This window comes from Lygodium microphyllum, chromosome 15 (assembly GCF_053477565.2).
Source record: "Lygodium microphyllum isolate KBCC chromosome 15, Lygodium_microphyllum_v1.1.10, whole genome shotgun sequence".
Classification (NCBI taxonomy): domain Eukaryota; kingdom Viridiplantae; phylum Streptophyta; class Polypodiopsida; order Schizaeales; family Lygodiaceae; genus Lygodium; species Lygodium microphyllum.
In genome coordinates this window covers 106804159-106822673 of record NC_141149.1, presented here as the reverse complement: position 1 = coordinate 106822673, position 18515 = coordinate 106804159, and the positions used below count along the sequence as shown (strand labels likewise).

General features: G+C 38.3%; 1 protein-coding gene across 2 annotated transcripts in view; it reads right to left on the bottom strand.

The window, feature by feature from the left end:
* Positions 1-6835: 6835 nt before the first annotated feature.
* LOC148024878 (O-fucosyltransferase family protein) overlaps positions 6836-18515 on the bottom strand; it is a 38224-nt gene continuing 26544 nt past the window's right edge. The window contains exons 3-10 of one of the 2 annotated variants that reach the window (XM_087694548.1): positions 10929-10996; positions 10695-10783; positions 10407-10604; positions 9714-9921; positions 9440-9607; positions 8313-8480; positions 7985-8175; positions 6836-7892 (exon numbers count right to left, since the gene is read on the bottom strand). In XM_087694548.1, coding sequence (XP_087550674.1) covers positions 7685-7892; positions 7985-8175; positions 8313-8480; positions 9440-9607; positions 9714-9921; positions 10407-10604; positions 10695-10783; positions 10929-10996 — 1298 coding nt within the window. In that variant the 3' untranslated portion in view covers positions 6836-7684. The remainder of the gene's footprint in view (positions 7893-7984; positions 8176-8312; positions 8481-9439; positions 9608-9713; positions 9922-10406; positions 10605-10694; positions 10784-10928; positions 10997-18515) is intronic. The other variant, XM_087694549.1, reaches the window with a different exon arrangement.

Genomic DNA, 18515 nt, shown 5'->3' with positions numbered 1-18515 from the left:
ATATGCTTTGCATTTTTTACAACAAAATAAGTTGATATCAAAGGTAGATCTTGTGATTTCTCAAGTCATAGACTAGTTAGGAAGTCTAGTTTTTGCAATTAGCTAAGATGTTAGTCAAGGCTATGTAGTGTGTAATTAGTGCAAAAGCAATAAAAGTTTTTTCTGAAAATCAATATTGTGTTTGAATGCTTTCTTTTTCTTTTTCATTTACTTGTAGATGTCTTGGTCTTTGTAATTTCATAAACATTTACTTTGCTTGTTTGTGACCTCAAACCAATGTTGGTTCCCCCTTGATCTTATTATATATTTAGTTTCAAACCACCATATCAATGCATCATTGCATGCTCTTGTAACAACCTAGTCCCCAAAAACTAACTTAGAAATGTTTATTTAACTAGGTAATATCCTTTTCAAGTTAAATGCATATTAACCAATCCCTTCATTTTACTAAGTAGTTTAAAATTAGAGAGGTTGTCTTCATTTCTTGGACTTCCACAAGCTTCCATAAAAGTAGAACGATAAATTTTATAATTCATTTAGGATCTAATTCTTGAATTATTAAAATGCAAAGGGCATCATGGAGTATTTATGTTGCCATATTTTGGTAGTGATGTGTGTGAATACACTTAAGACCACTAGGGCACCTTTCTTCCTCTTTAGCAAAGTTTTTTCCCCCAATCTTGTATATGTGCCCATTCACTTTTAGGGCATACTTAGACTTGTAAATCTTCTCTATGCATACCTCTCAATAAACTTTGATTTGTGCTCTCTCAAGCTTTTTCTTCTCCAAGCTTTGTACTTACGCTCATGTAGCCCTAAATCCAATAATTGGTATCAGAGTGGGCTTGGACCTCTTGCACAATGTTGTCAATACCCTCCGCCTAATTTCCTAATATTGGGACGAGATTTGATGAGCATTTCTAGGTTGATAAATATTGCGGGTAAGCCCATAAAGTCCTCATATTTTTTATTCAGGTTTGTTTCAACCTGCATTTGTAATATTGCCAATACTCCATAGGCTATTTTGCCCTTTTGTGTAAAATTTTGACAATAGCCCATTCTACATGTAAGAGTCCTTGAGGTCTAAGTACATTGGTTTTGTGTATATTTTCCTCTATACAAGCAACTTTTGCATCAAGTAGAATTAATGGCCATGGCTGCCAACAATGATGTATCCCATATGTTGGCCATTGATGACAAGTTGGATGAAACCAACTATCCACTATGGGCTTACATGATGCATCATGTATTGGCTACAAATGGGCTTTGGAACTTTATGCATGGAATTAAGAGACACTCTGGTGGTGTTTTGAAAGCTGCTAGTGGAACAAAAACAACAAGAACAAATACTATTGATTATGTTGCATGGTCCAATTTTGCTCCAATTAATGTTAGAGCACCACCACCACCTACTCCATTAGGATGGCAAAGATGTAGAGGCCCATACTTTGATTGCATTGTTTGTTAAATATACCATGATCCCACATAGTCGATTATGTAAGACAACTAAGAATGTATTGGATGTGTGTATATCAAGGAAAAATTGAGACCCATGTTGCTTACCTACATGAAAAGTTAGAGTAAATGCATGGATGAAGGTGACTCCATGGACAATTTTTTAAACAATGATCAAATATCTCAAGGAGCAATTCATTGCTACAAATGAGATTATGACATATATTTCATTTGTGTAGAATATTCTCAATGGTCTCTATTGAAGTTTTACATCTACCCTTCTTTTATAATGAAAGGCAATCCGAATGCTTAGTCATTTGATGCATTGATTTTTGTTTTGCAACACCCAAAAAAAAAAAATCTAGGAAAAACAAGTCCATTACACATGTTGCAAACCAAGCTTTTGTGGCTAGTCAAAAAGATAAAGAAAAAGCTTCATTTTCTGCTAGTATGCATAAATCTACAAATGTTGTTCAAATAAAGAAGCCCGATAAGGATGAGAAGAAAAAGAGAATCATATGTTTTACGTGTATTGTAAGGTAAAAGATAGTATCATTAAGGAATGTCCTAAATTGGGTGCGAAAGAAACCAAGAAAAGGAGACTAGTATGGCTATTGCAAATGCCTCTTCTTTTAAGTCAAAATTTGCGAATCTTGTGTAGGATACAAAGTGGATATTTAGTAGACAATGCAATTATGACCCTTCATTATATGATTCTTGCATATCTATTGTGGATTCAGATGTATTGTACTTTGCTTGTGGTGTCGAAGCATATTTCTTCATTATGTATCATATTCACTTTTCCTAAGTCTACCCCGAAGGGCAATATTGTGACATGTATCAATAACTCCTCTTATACTGTTACAGGAGTTGGAAATTTTGACAAGAGGTGTTTACCGCAGCACAGAGGAGCGGGAAATGGCAAAAAAGAAATAGTAAAAGGCACAGGACAAAAGGAAGAAAAAGGCACCTTAACCGGTAACCAGACCCTGAAAAAATTAAAAGCACGGGCACGACCCTCAGGAAGTCTTAGAGTCGCCCAAGGGAAGTAAAAGAGTAAAAAGCACACCATTAAGTATGAAAGCGCTCCCGAATCCTTGTAAAAGAGCGTCAGGCTCACTCCTGTGCAAATTGTATGCATTAGTTGGGAATAGGATAGACTAGAATGGTGGGAAATGAGAAATGGGCCTAGGCTAATGGCTGGCCATCTAAAAAAGGGGATGACCGCCCATGAAAAGTAGGGAATGTATATAAAGTTCAAAAAGTGAATGAGAAGATCATTCTTGTGTGTGGCCAAAGCTTCTTCTTCTTCTTCTCTTGTTTCTTGCCTTCTTGCTTGTGCTTGTTATTAATGGTAGTACTTTCACATTTACGGATGCTTAATCCAACTCTCTATCATGTGGATTCTATAAGCTCAATAACTATAGTAAATGTGTGGGAGACATGGCATGTGCAGTTACATATTTGTAGATAATTTCTTATGCATTTATCACTCCATATGAGTCTTAGCATGGTAAAAAAATATGTGGCTTCCTTACATGTTTTTAGTTGCTCAATTTATGCTTTGGTGGCAATGCAACAACACAAAAAGTTGGATCACAAGGTTGTTAAATGCATTTTTCTTGGGTGCAATAATGAAAGCAAAGGTTATAAGTTGTACCATCCACAAAGTAAGCTGTATACTCAAAAGATATCTATGACACTTTGTTGCCTCTTTTCAATGGTGTGTAAGCACACGCAGTGCCAAATGAGATAGTTTTATATACTACACAAGCTGCTCATGACACCACATATCAACCTATTTTTTATGTAGATGTGAATGATGCGCTTCTTGATGAGAGAGAAGAGATTAAGCAATATAGGGACATATCGAAATAGTTGCTACAAACATTGTGTAGCAATAAGTTACATGCATCTAGCTAGTTGTACTTGTTCAAGATCCCATAGTGTCTCTTATGATGGTAATTGGTTCTTATATTATTTGTCTATTGGCAAGAAGACCATTGGCACCAAGTGGATTTACAAGTTAAAGTGCAAGCTAGATGGTAATGTTGATCACTATAAATCTAGGCTTGTGGCAAAGGATTATGCTCAGCAACACGTAATGTTGATCACTATAAATCTAGGCTTGTGGCAAAGGATTATGCTAGATTATGCTCAGCAGCAAAAGGGTATTCATTTTGATGAGACCTCTGCTCTCACTTGCCATATGATAACTATTCATAGCATTTTTGCATTAGGAGCTCATAATGATTGGAGTGTACATCAATTAGATATCAAAATTGGCAAGAAAACAAAGCATACAGATTGAAAAAGGCTTTGTATGGTCTAGAGCAAAGCACCTCGAGCTTGGTATGAAAAGATAAATGCAAAGTTGATTGCATGTAGTTTTAGAATAGTCAAATGGACCGCACGCGAAATGTCTAAGGGTGATGTGGCTCTAATCATTGTGGTTTATGTTGATGACATGTTGCTTAGTTGCTCTAATGAGACATGCATTGATGATTATTTTAAAGTTGAAGTCAAATTTAGGCTTACTGCATAATTATTTGGATATTCATTTCAAGTAGTGTGATGGAGGTATTGCTTTGTGTCAAACGAAGTATGTTGGGACATTATTGCAAAAATGATATTGAACCGTCCGACACGTTTTTCCCTTATAAGGTTTTTTCCCCCATCCTTGTATATATGTCTACTTACTTTTAGGGCATACATTAATCTTGTAAATCTTCTCTATTGATACTTCACAATAGACTCTCAAGCTTCTTCTTCTCCAAGCTATGTACTTACATTTCTACAACCCTAAATCCAACAACTTATGAGAGAGAGTACTCAATAGCTTCAACTAGGCTCTTCGATGACACTATCATTCACAAGAAGTATGGAATATTTATGAAAGACATTACTCAATAAGTTCCACTGGTATATCCAATGACATTATCATTGTCATTTGATTGGATATACTTTGAAACTTTACTAGGAAATGGCAACTTATTGACAAGACAAGTGCTTATGCATTTTACTGACAAATCCATGAAATTGTCATTAAGAATTTGTGTTGTGTTAAAAGGTTGAAGAGAAAATTTAAACAAGTTTTCCTTTCCACAATGTGACAAAAAGTTTTATTATGAATGCTTTTTATTAATTACAAACTCTCACCATATCTTCAATGTCACCAAAAACTATTTCATGGAATACATGTTTTCTTTTTTAGATTCAAAAATTATGAAGACTTTGAGACTAACTTCACACATGCACCAAATTTGAACTTATGTTGCAATACTCATTAATGTAGGCATTAAATGAAACACCATTGTGTTTGGTTTGTGGTAGTCGCACATATCCTTCTTGGACATACATGATTCTTTTGCATTAATTACTACAATCTAGAGCTAAAAGCACTTGCACAAAGGTTTGAGATAACATTTCATTGATTTTTATCCTCATGGATATCCTAGATGCACCACACAAACCAATATTTAATTTGGTTATTTCATTGAAGTGATATTCTAATCTTGACATTTTCACATCCAATATTGCCAAAATCAACACCCATGAAGATGGGTTCGCATTTGGCATATGGAATCTCTTAGAATGTAATGGAGCAATAACAATTAGGTGTTAGTTGTATTGACTGAGGAGTTCGACCACATAAACTTTATGTAAATTCAATTTATTTAGACCAACTCCCAAACAGCCATGCCATTCTTATAGGACATTGTGCCCATGAGTATCATGTTTCTACCTTTATTCTTTGAAAAGAGATGATTTATAGTAAATATGATTGGAAGCACAACTAATATGATTGGAAGTGCAAAATAATATAAGACAATGATAAGCATGATGAAATGATCTCTCTTTCATATTTCAAACAAGGAGATGCAATAACAACGGCCTATCAAGGTGAGAGGAGAGTTTAGGTTCAAAGGCTTACTAACGCGAAAATCTAACTTGACTAAAGACAAGAATGAGTGCAAATATGTTAACTAGAGGGAAAATTCATGGGAAAAAACCCCCATAGTAAAGCCTTCAAACTTTAAAATGGATGGGATAAAACTCTATTCACATCACATTCTTGGGAGCTACCAAGCTACCAAGCTACCAAGAGATTTATAAACACCCTAGCCCATCTTAAAATATATTATATCATATACTCGAGCCCTTTCACAATTTGCTTCACAAAGCTATATTGGGTAGCATATATTTGTCCTAGCCAATCCAAATTAACTCCATGATATAGATCTACATATACGTGTGTACACAAGTGAGTGGTGAGCATAATTGTGTACAAATATATGTAACCATGCAAGTACACAACATAGTTACGTACCAATATGTATATGCATGTATGGATGTGTGCATGTCTATTGCATGTGCATATGTGCATGCATGTGTGCATGTGTGTGTGACTAAATAGTAGAGAGAAAAAGGCCTTTGTAAGGGGGGGGGGGGGGGGGAGAGAGAGAGAGAGAGAGAGAGAGATACATTCATAAAGAAATTCTAAAGACAAGTGCACAACGCCATCATTGCTCTAGCCTCATGTCACATTCTTCAATGCAAAGTTCTTTTCTAAAGAAAAAAACCATAGAATTTCTTCATTTTTCTTCTTAAGGAGAATTCAAGGCTCAAGACCATCCATTACCTACAAAAGTTGCTACCACATACGGTCTCAAGGAGACAAATTAACTCTATGAAGGGATGCATCCAAGCTTTGGGGAATATTCCTCTACACTTGCCTACAAGAGTTGCTTCCACATTTGGTCCAAGGAAACAAGCTTCTTGACATTTAGCTTCCTCATCATGCACTTCTAGTCAAGGATCACAATTCCACTGGTTTAGGGTAGTAGCATGCCTTTATCAAAGAGGCATACCTCCCCAATTAGAATATTCAACAAATCCTTGTTTTGCACCCCTCCAACAAGGATCCCGAGTCTACCTTGATCACAACATGTATGAGACTTTGATTGTAGTATACAAAGAATTATTGGCCAACAAAAGAAGTAGAGCTACCCAATAACAAGAAGATGCAACAAACAAAGCCCACCAATAACATGTACCAAATTCCTAAGGCTTTCCTACTAGCTAGACGTTCATTCACATTGAGCAAAAAGAAATAATGAGACGTCACTACAAACTTAAAGCCCAAATATCTTACAATATGACCTTATGTATCCATCTAGCCCTCGATGAATGCCCTCTCTAACGAGTAGTCTAGATGGAAGCTCAAGTTGATCAATAATCACACTATCTCCAACATCACTTGCTCACCCATAACAAGTAAGGTATTGTGCATTGCTCAACTCCTAACAAGCTATACAATAAGCGTTAAGGCCTTGAAGTCTAGTTGTAATGAGATACAACCACTATCCAAAAAGAAAAAGCACATGGCCCATGAACATCTTTGACACATTAACCTTTTGAAAATAAAGATACTATCTTGTAGCTCTATAATCATGATGCACATCATTGTCATATAGAGATCTAACATGCCAACAATACCTCCCACACACAATAAAACCCTCAAGGACCTTCCGTTGTACGTCATCATATGCCTACTCAAATCTAGAGTCATACACAATTGATTGTATTGCGCCCACTTTGCAACCTGATGAAAGGTGGATAATTCTAGGATTTGTTGTCCCCCAAAAGAAACCATTCGAGCATTGTGAAAGAAATCATTCGGACGTCATCATTGTAGCTCATTTTCATCAAGCTGATAAGTGTGTGCCCATCTAGGGATGTATATGACTCCTGGTAAGAGAAGGCCTCCAGCGTCTCCAAGGAGAGCTCTCAAAAGCCAATCCCTACGCATTGTATGTGTTGCTTCTACGGGGAGAGGGCCTCAATATCACATCCTTTGAGAGCAACCTAAAGGAATAATATTAAGGGCCTACAACCTCACACGCCCTATATACTACCTACAATAGGGCAACGTCAAAATTTAGGAAGGCCCGTCATTTTGTCCCAATCGAGTCACTTGTCTAAGGAGGCCGTGCAATAGAGCTACCTATGTTGAGTAGCAACCTGCCATGTTTCTATTCCTTCTGTAATCCATTCCAACTCACCTTTTGACTTCATAGAATCCTTTGTGCAATCAAAACTAGGCATCATCAAAATTAGGCTCTCCATCAAAGCAATTTAGATGCCTAGGAGTAAAGAATAAATGAATAATTGGTGTATGTGAACTAAATGAAGGTAATTACAAATAGATGCCTGTAGACAAGCTGAGCTAGCCTGGCAGAGAACCAACAGAGCTGTTAGTGGTGGTAATCCCAGCCTCCTGTATTGAAACAGCAGCAGACTGATTTTCTTTGTGAGAACACATACAGTCTGGTGCAGGGTATGTGTAAATTGAAGCACTGGGCTTTCTAAGTTCATGGCCCTTGAAGTCGCTGTGTTGCAGCATGGCCTGCATTTGTCTTCTAAAGGATGACCAGCTGCAGCAGAGGCAGACTGACCATCTTAGTGCCAAGTTATGATGAGTATAAAGCAGCACTAACATCATCTCTATTCTGATAGTGAAGCAAACCTGAGGTCAGGAGAATCCAATAATACAGCTAGCTTCCTTTTGTCAGGCTTGATGGTCTTTGAATGCCCATTGTTTAAGTAGCGCCTATGTCCAATCAAAAAATGAGGAAAATTGCCTCCTTGAGTTGTCACAAAAACCTCGCTATGGACACATACGGTATAATCTAGTGCTGCCAATCGAGAAGAATATTTCTGCATCAACCCAGCATATGTCAACACTATCAAGTGCATGCTCAAGATGAACAGCTTCTTGTATGTTGTTAGATTCCAGAAGAAAGATGCATCTGATAGGTCACATTCATATGAAACAAACTGAACCTCTGACATACCTTGAAAGGCTCAAGTTCGTCTGGCAATAGTAGGGACTCTTTTGTCTGCAAGTATGGAAACATTTGTCGAAGTGGAGCCATATTTTTTTCTGCTTTATAAATCTTTCCTGCTGCCAAAAAAATGGGTGTATTGTTTTGGAAACCCATGCCCCTCAACATCATCCCCACCTGACAAAGGACCAGAAAGTTCACTGGTTACAAAAAAAGTTGTGCGCTTGCTTTTCCAGTTTCCCACTTTCACAACATGAAACTAATAGATGTTTCACAGGACTATATTAAGAAAGCGGTAGAGAGAACATTCTTTACAACAGTAGCTCTCCAGCTGTATTTAAGTATTTTCAGGTATCTGACACAAAATGTTTCTCTATATATTGCATCAAAAAGTTTGGGACAAATTCAGGAAGCATGTCTTTCACTATGCAATGCAGGGCTGGAATTTCAGGGCCTGGCTATAAATCAAATAAACCTCTTCAAGTAAAGCTTTCAAAATAGAGGTTATAAATGGTCTTGCAGGGACAAGTTAGATGGTCTGAGTTCACAAAGAAAGGCTCCATAATTGAAGAAATTGCAAAACAACTTGGAAATTGATTCGAAACCAGTTTCATATGCTCGCTTGTTAATGACCTCATTAAATATGTATGTTAGGAAGCCTCCTTGTTCAATCCTGCAACTATGAAGTCTTGAATTTTTTAACTCTGGTTCTTTTAGAACTGTTTTAACTACAAACAAAAGTGTGGAGTCTTTGGGCATGCATTGGGTAAACTATGCTTGTGATCTTAGTAGTCACAATGTGAAATCTATGGTGATTGTATCTGTTAAATGCTTCAAGCTTGTGGTTGCAACAGATCCTGTACTCCCCCTTTGCATAGATGTTGGTTGATTAGAGTAGGAAGTTAACTGTGGCGGAGTATGGCATTTCTGTTGCATGGTTTGACATGATTTAAGAAACGAGCCAACATGACAGTTTGGCATGATTTAAGAACTAAGCCAACATGTTGAAAGAATAGACAATATTACATCTTATTTGGTACATACAAGGTCTCAAAACCCCAAAATTTCCAAGGAATCACTACTCACAAAAAAAATCACTCCAATAAGAAGCTTACTAGTAAACACTAACAACAGACCTCTAGTGGTGTCAACGGACATTTTCCATCCATCCTAATAGCACCCGGATTGATAACACGACCAGTCCGATTGAACTTCCCTCTCCAACCCCTTTCTCTTGCAGCATCCAGTTCACGCTTCTCATCCTCCCCTCCATCGTATTTGCAACAAGAAAATGCTACCATATCCTATCAGCATCAACAAAGGGTGCAATTACAATGTCAGCTTGGTCCTCAAAACATAAAATAACAAAAAGACACAATTGAGTTTTTAAAACTTCTGAAGAAACACCACCTCTTCAAAGCGGAGATGGACTGCAATGTACTTTCCATCATTGTTAACACTGTGGTGCATCATGCGGTCAACCAACAGCTTCCCCATCTTTGCAATTGGCTGAGCAAATCTAAGAGATTCAAAATTCGCATAGCATCTAAGCTGCTGGATCCTTCGAGGGATTTGATCAAATGAAAGTCGGTTTGCAAAGGGAGAGATGCGGATGACCCTGGAGATTAGAACACAGCTACCAATATCACTCAAAGATCACAGGCCAATATAGACAAAGTAATGGAAACACTTAACACTTCTTAATCGTTGGCAGAACAAGATCATAGTAGACAATTTCTAAGCTACCTTCACATCAATTATTAACTGGTGCAGAAAAGGGGCTCCGAAGCTATGTGCTTCCCAAGTCATTACAATACTCAAACTTAAAAATAGGGTCACTGGTTTCCAAATTCGCTGAAGCCCTATTTTCAGCACGCAGTGCCTGCCTCCAGTCAGGAGTCCTTCCAGTTTGCAGGTTTTTGAAGTTGGCTGTGTTCTAGGGTGAATTGAAAGGTGGAAGGCGAAATGGACAAAAAGATGGGGCTTAAAGCTCATCATCAATTCAGACAACAAGTTCTATGCTTGAACAAAAAACATGTTTTTGTCACCTAGTTTTAGTAGCACAACGTATCTTAAAGATTAGTCTCAGCTTTTGATATTTACCCAGTCTCAAGTAGCTTGGGGAGAACCGCCTCCAAATAAAAGCTTGCAGGCGCCCATGCTTTTACCTTGAAATTGTAAATTAGGCTTACATTGTTTCCAACACTTTCCATGATGTAGTCAGGTAGTTGTCTCACCACTCTTACATTATCCATAAGAGAGTTTATGAAGTAATCCTCATCATAAATGTCTCCAAACAAACTGTGGAACAGAACAGTATGTTCACTAATTTTGTGTCTGAAAGGTATTACAAACTGCGATCAGCATTCACATACATTGCAGAACTGTTACCTTGGGTCTTGCCAGACGCTGTTCAGATGAAAACTTGGTATAACCAGAGTTGCATTTAGGAGTCCAGCAACAGCAACAGCATTGCATATCTGCAGTAACTCAGATCATGAGGACAAAGAGAAAGAAGGTGCATTTAAGTTAAGGAGTGCTCTAGGAAGCTGTGAATATAGTGCTGGCCTCTACCATACAGAACTATGGTCTTGAGCAAATGGCCTATTTTACGAGAGACTATACCGATGATCGTTGCTGATTCAGGCCCCCATTTGCTTCAATGATGATAAACCCATTTGATTCCTGCAAGCCTAAACGTCCATTCAGAGGTCACTAATACAGGGCCCGAAAAAAAGACTGTTAAGACATGCAATCAATGTGGCATGAAGGACCAGAATCTAGATGGTTGAAGAACTATTTCAAACAAAAACACTACTCATCATGATAGTGTTCGTTGAGTTCAAAGTATACCACCAAATGACACACTGGCATCATGGAAAACAAAGGAGCATGACCTTCACACATATTTACAAAATATATTTCCCAAAAATTATTGTGGCATGGACCTAAATTGATTTAGAGTTTGCATTTCTCTTCTGTCACTCTAAAGATGAATGTGCTATTAATGAGACACTCACAGGGAGTTGAACACAAACACAAGAACTGATTAAGAAGCCCCTAACCCTGCCCCCAGCCCCTCTCCCAGCTTAAAATAAAAAGCATGATCTTTTTATAATACACAGGAGCCTATAAACAGAAGCGGCTTCCCTTCTATCTAATACAGAGATGCTCGCACACCAATGAATGGCCTATCATCCCAACTGAGGCCCATCTTGCTAAAGAGATTTTATCCGCCATATATTATTACCATTATCAGTCCAGAATTGGAGGATCTTACTGCAAGTATCAGGAAAGGAAAGAAATAACTTGATATAAACAAGAAAAGAATGCAAGAATGGATTACATGCATCTGCTATACCTTGCTCAAAGATTGTCCAGAGAAGGCCGCATAGTCAAATTGACTCCAGAGCTTGAAGGACAAGGTATGTGTTTTTACTGATGAACATCAATGGAGCAATTCTGATACTTAAACACATTCACACCATTTACTTGTAACTTCCTTTTTTATTTGCCTTTCTTTTGGCTTGTTTCTTTTCTTTTCATTCTTGAAAGGTGGGCCATAGCTTCAATTTAACTTTGCTTTTCTGTGGCAAATAGCTGCACTAACAATTGTTACTTTTATGTGCTTCAAATCAGGGTTGATGGGGCAATAGATGAAGCCTATCAAATGGCTGTTTGGTCAAGCCAACTTAACAATGTTGATTACTCATGGAATATTTAGATCTGCAAAGCCTATGAATGATGCTTAGAATTTTGATTGATGGCAGTGTGGGCTTCATGTGACACTTCTTCAACCTTCCTTGCCAGCTCTTCCTGCTTCTGACATGTTCTGGGGTCCCTCTACTGTGGGCAGTACACCTCCAATGCTCATCTCTCTCTCCTCTTCCGGCTTTTCTCCCCACCTCCTCCACATGACCTGTCATGAGCTGCAACAGTCGAGGGGGGGGAGGGGGGGGTGGGGATGGTTTTCTGAAAATAAAAAATTACCTACTAATCTTTGGACAATGGACACCTAGTTGGCCCCGAAGCTGGCGCCCCTTTCAATATTTCTTTGATTTATTGAAGTAGAAGTTGATTTACAATGGGAACCTCCTAATTTCCTTTGCAATCCAAACTCCCCTTGCTGTCCAAAATAACCACCAAGCCTTCAATCTGATTTGTCCCTTGATTCGAGCAATCAATTGGCCTTCACCCAATTCGAGAAGGGTGGAAATGCTCCATATTTGATGGCTGGCTGGTCGTCCACCTGATTTCAGCTGAAAATCACCTTCAGCCCTGAATAATTCAGGTCTTGGAGTCTTCGATGTCGGGCACACTTACTGAGGCAACTGCTAAACCCTAATTTTTCTTGTAGATTAGGGTTTTAGGGCTTTGAAAATTGAAATTCCTGAACCCCAAGGATCCAAATGCTAAGATCTTCAAAGTGAGGCTTTTGAAATGGTGGGGGAATGAAAGAGAATGCGAAGAAGAGACAAAATTCAGAGTTTTGTCACGAGAAATGACTAAAAATAAGCCAAATGCAGCTACTGCCCTATCCCAACAACAATAAATGTTATCACCTACACTTGGAGACCCAAAATCTACTAACGCCTTCAGCCTACCAACTGCCTAGGATCTCGTGCAACTGTCGGCTGCTCCAAATCTGTAGACGCCTACTAGTAATGGCTGAAACTCAACTCATGATGGCTGCTCCAGCTCCTCACGATGTATTTCCAGCAAGAATGAATATTTCTCTCTCTCTCTCTATGTCTTCACCGTGTTTTACGCAACCTTCCTTTGGAAAATTTAATGTCTAAAATAACTAAAATTTAATATAATACTTATTTCAGTGCCCAAAAAAATAGTCTAACGCCACATCTCTACTATCACCAACAAGTGACATTTATAGCCAAATAAATGACTTAGGCCAATAATTGGCACCAGATACCATCTAGTGATTGTGCGACATAACTAATTGCAACTTTTGCCTTTCACATATGCAAAATTTACTTAAACATGTGATTAAAAAGTAATCCACATGTTAAGTGAGACTTGCAAAAAAGCTTGTCGTCATGACAACCCTCTCTCTTAAAATCCTTGCAATAATTCCCGATCGCACTACCAGATGCATTAAAAGCAAAGTATTGCTCTAGAATTTCCACAAGACATCATAGTCAACACAACATTGTGCACCATTGTTCAATCATTCTATATGCCCAACACATGCTGAAAATTACCAGCCAACAAAACATAACATAAGACTCACAAAAACATCCGAGACCCACTACATCTAGAGCTCTCTATCACAAAGAAGTGGAGGTGCTAGCTCCCTCACGAGCATCGCGTAATACTCTGCTGACCCTGATTGGCTCTAATTGAAAAGTATCAATTGAGGATGGTTTGCCAAGTCATCCTCCTCCATCCATTTGGCATCCATTGGTGAATAGTTCTGAAACTTCACCAAGTACTATTTGAAAACCTTATCCCTGATCTTTCGCTCTTTGTATGCCAGAATCTATTCTAATACCAGTATCTCATTGAGCTCTTCAACCTCAACTTGAATTTCAGCAAATACATCCTTTGGTACATCACCATGAAAATGCCTAAGCAAGCTCACATGAAAGGCATTGTGCATCCGTCAATGTGGAGGCAACTTCAACCTATAACATGCATCATTGATCCTCTCCAACACTTGAAATACCCATAGCATCGCATACTTGACTTTGGATATAATCTCTCTTTGCCTTTCATCATTTTCAGCCATGCCTTTTCAAAACACAGCAACATATAATCACCCTCTGCAAAGTACAAAGCATGGCTATGATGATCACCTGCTCTCTTTTTCTTTTCCTGTGATCTTTGAAGCACATACTTAACCTTCTAATAAGCTACATCCATGCTCTCCATATAGCGATCAACCTCAAAGATCTTATCTTCTATGTACAAAATAGGGGGTACTTTCTTACCACCCTCTACCACCTCAAAAGGAGCCTTACCAATGGAACTATGCACCATGTTGTTATATGCAAACTCAATCAACGATAAATATTGTTTTCACTGCACTTTGTGGTCTGATACATAGCACTTCAAAAGATCTAAAACAGAAGAGTTAGTCTACTCAAATTGACCATCAATTTGTGGATGGAAGGATGAAGAGAATTTCAGATTATGCCCATATTCTCAAACAATCTTTTCCAAAACAAACTTGTCATCCATGGGTCACGATCACTAATGATCAACTTTGACATATCATGATACTCAAGACACATACTACATAAAAAGAGGTACCGTATAATCATCCTTTATCTTTTTCCTCACTTGAATGAAGTGGGTCTACTTACTGCACTTACATATGATAGTCCATATCCCATAATTCCCTCTAGATGTATGTGGAAGCTCCAAGATAAAATCCATAGCAATGCTCTGCTAAGGCCTATCAAGAATAGGCAAGGGTTGCAATAAACCCGACATCTTTTGCCTATCATACTTAACTTTCTGACATACTATGCATGTGCTAACAAATTGCTCAATATCATACCTCAAAGCTAGCCAATAAAAGAAGTATTCAACTATCTTAACTGTGGCATCAATACCTCTATGACCCACATAAGAAAGAGCATGCCTCTCAGTCATCACCTTGGCCCTCAACTACTTTGTGACACATAGCCATCCATGCATCATCAAAAAGTCCTCTCAAAGTACAAAGTGACCATGCCTCTAGCCAATGCAAAGCTGATCATATACATTTCCAAAATCTGAATCAACGGCATACTGATACTTCATGGCATCCAACTCAATGAGATAAACCATACTGACAATCGATAACTCAGGCTTACGAGAAAGTGCATCAGCCACTAAATTCTTTTTGCCATCTATGTGCATAATCTAAAAGTGAAACATAGACAAGAAGTTTGCCCACCACATACGCATCTCAAATAACTTCGTTTGAGTCAAGAAGTAGCGCAAAGTCTAATGGTCTGTCTACACTAAGAAATCGGCCCCTAAAAGATAGTGCTTCCATATAGAAAGTGCAAAAATTACAGCCAGTAGTTCTTTCTCATAGACTTGCAAATTCCTCTCTGCACCATGGATAACACAACTCTCATAAGCAATTACACAACCATCCTGCATTAAAACAGCCCCAATGTTGCTCTCACATGCATCACACTAGACAACAAATGATGTCCTAAGATCATGCAATACAAGCATAGGATCTGAAGTCATTTTATCCTTTAATCCATTGAATGCTAAAATTTCCACTAATGTCTATCTAAATGGCACATTCTTCTTCTACAAAGCATGCAATGGAAAAGCAATTTCACCAAAGTTAAGTGCATACTTCTTGTAGTACGAACAAAGACCCATAAAACTGTGGATCTCATGAACATTCCAAAGATGTGGCCATGAATGAATTGCCTCAATTTTAGCAAGATCCATACAAATGCCATCAACCAATACAATGTGGCCAAGAAGAGAATCTCATATAAAAAGAATTTACTTTTCTTGCCATTAATGAACAATCGATGCTTGTGCATCTCATTGAATACTATTGCCAAATGTTTGGTCTCATTCTTCGAAAAGAGTCAAGACAATCATGTCATCAAAGAAAGTGTCCATAAATTCCCTATGTTATTGAAAGATGCGATTCATAACTCTATTGAACGTGGTAGGAGCATTGGTAAGCCGAAATGGCATGACAAGAAACTCATACAAACCAAAAGATGTTTGGAAGGCTGTCTGAAATATATCCTCAGGCCTAATCCAAATCTAATCGTAACCACTTTAAGTCTATGTGGCTGAAAATGACTGCCACTTGCAATATGTACAAGATATCATCAATCCTAGGGATCAAAAATTTGTTCTTTATCGGGATTTTTTTCAAAGCATGATAGTCAATGCACATGCGCCATGACCCATTCTTCTTCTGCACTAGAGGCACTGGAAAACAAAGCAGAGATAAACTAGACTGAATCAGCCCTTTCTGTAACAGCTTATTAACTTGACTCATTATCTCCTCTTGCTAGGCTGCACTAACTCTATAAGGTGGCTTATTAGAAGGGCTACTACTACAGGCATAAAATCTATGTCATGATCCTCTAAGCCTTTCAAGTGGTAAGTGTCCCAAAAGTAATTAAGAAAAGCAATCAGCATACATTTGCAAAAATGGCATGCGATCTTTATCCAAACGAGTCACATTCCCAACATTTTCATTATCACTCTTATCCTTAGTGAAAACCAAGTAAGCTAAAAGATTATTTTTTCATTGCTTTGGAAATAGCAAAAGCAAATATAATAAGAACAAATTTCCCTTTCAACTTTACATCCAAAGTACAAACTTTGCCTCTATGAAAGAGGGTCATGATCTTATCATGGAGCATCAATAACTACATCCACACAATTGCACCAAGGCATATCAAGCAAGACATCACATCCTTCCAAAGGAGCAATAAAAAACTCTTCGTTGTCCACATAACTCTGAATGTACAAATGAACATTGTCAATGATAGGAGTGACCAGCTTTGCATGCCATACCAATCTCACCCATGGGCCTCGTCTCACCCTCTTTGATGACTAAGCGGGCCACCATACCAAGAGAGATGAAATTTGATTGTACCCTGAATCAAGAAAAATCAATGCATGCTAAACTCCAATTTTTCCCCATGTTCTACAAAGTTCATTACTATCATCATTGGGCGGCTAAATTGCCACTATATCCGACACTAAACTAGCGGTGGTTTGGCCTTTCTTTCCCTAGTTATAATCTTTTTCAGCTTGTTGCCTATTAGGACAGCTCCTTGCCATATGCCTTTCCTGCTCATAAATAAAACATTTATTTGCAAACATCAATTCCTTACGTCGTGCATCATTTTTCCCACTCTTTCTTCCCTTTTTCTCAATCTTAGCCTCTTTGACATGTGACTTGGCATCGAAGTCTTAGAACCCTACATCTTTTCCACACAGCAATGAATTAGCTGTAGTAGCGGTTTCTATGAGCTAAAACATGCTTCAAACAATGGACTTTATGCAAAAACCCCATATACCCTTTGGCAAATCACAAACATACTTTACCTGCTCATGGAGTGGTACTGACTAATAAGAAGTAATGGGAAACAGAGCATCCCAAAACTTCTTATTACACTAATCCAAGTTCTTGTAATCCTTGGAATCCAACTAATTCTATGCTGTCATAATGTCTACTTCAAAGGAACTTGTCAACCAATTTGAAGCAGACATTTGCTTGAACTTGACCCAAGTGGTACGTGCCTCTCCTTGAATGAGAAGTATAGACCACCACTGCAATGCATTTCCCTTCAAGAATAAGGTTGCCTTGCATATCTTAGATGCCTCTATGAAGTTGCCTCTAGAATAGGCTACTTCAAACTGTTGAATAAAAGTAAGTGTTTTTAGCCTATCTTGTGCCCCATTGAAAGATTCGAGCTTCATGCTTTTGCCACCTTCATCATAGTCATTCAGTGGTCCTATGTTGGGAATAAAGACCCTCATGCCTTTTAATGTGCTCGGGTGTGAACACACCCTTAGCACTTGTACTTTCGTATATATATATATATATATATATATATATATATATATATATATATATATATATATATATATATATATATATATATAAACCTAAAGTGGTACACTTGTCATTGTACCCAAAAAAATCGTGATCACTCTCACTCTCTGTCTCTCTCTCTGCTGCTAACAGCCACTGACTATCTTGATCCTCGCACTCCCAACCACTACAAACTGGTATCAGAGCATGCAAGGAGTGCACGCTTCTCGAGACGTCAGAAGTGAGCCAGCTAACAGGTGAGCTCTCGGCGGGTAGCAGATCGACAATCGACAGGAGGGTTGACTGTCAAACATAGACCAGGTGCTGAGCGACAGAATACGTTTCTTGTAGGCGACGGCTGGCAGTGGGGTAACGGCTATTGGTGCGCGGCGGACAGGACCGACAGGACGTGCCAAGGACAAGACCAACGGGACTCAGGGGCACCAGCTGACGGGTCAACGGACCAGTCACTCATCATCTATTTTTTTTCTTCAAAACCTTTTTTGAAATTCATCTTCCCCTATCGAGGGTTCATGTGTGGAGGCACAGCTTCAAATTTTCGTAAAATCTAAACCCAAAAATTTGGGGCTTCTCTAGACTGAGCACTATTCATGCAAAATTGAGACATCTGTGTCAGAAATTGCGGACATTGTATGCATTTCAATTGGGGA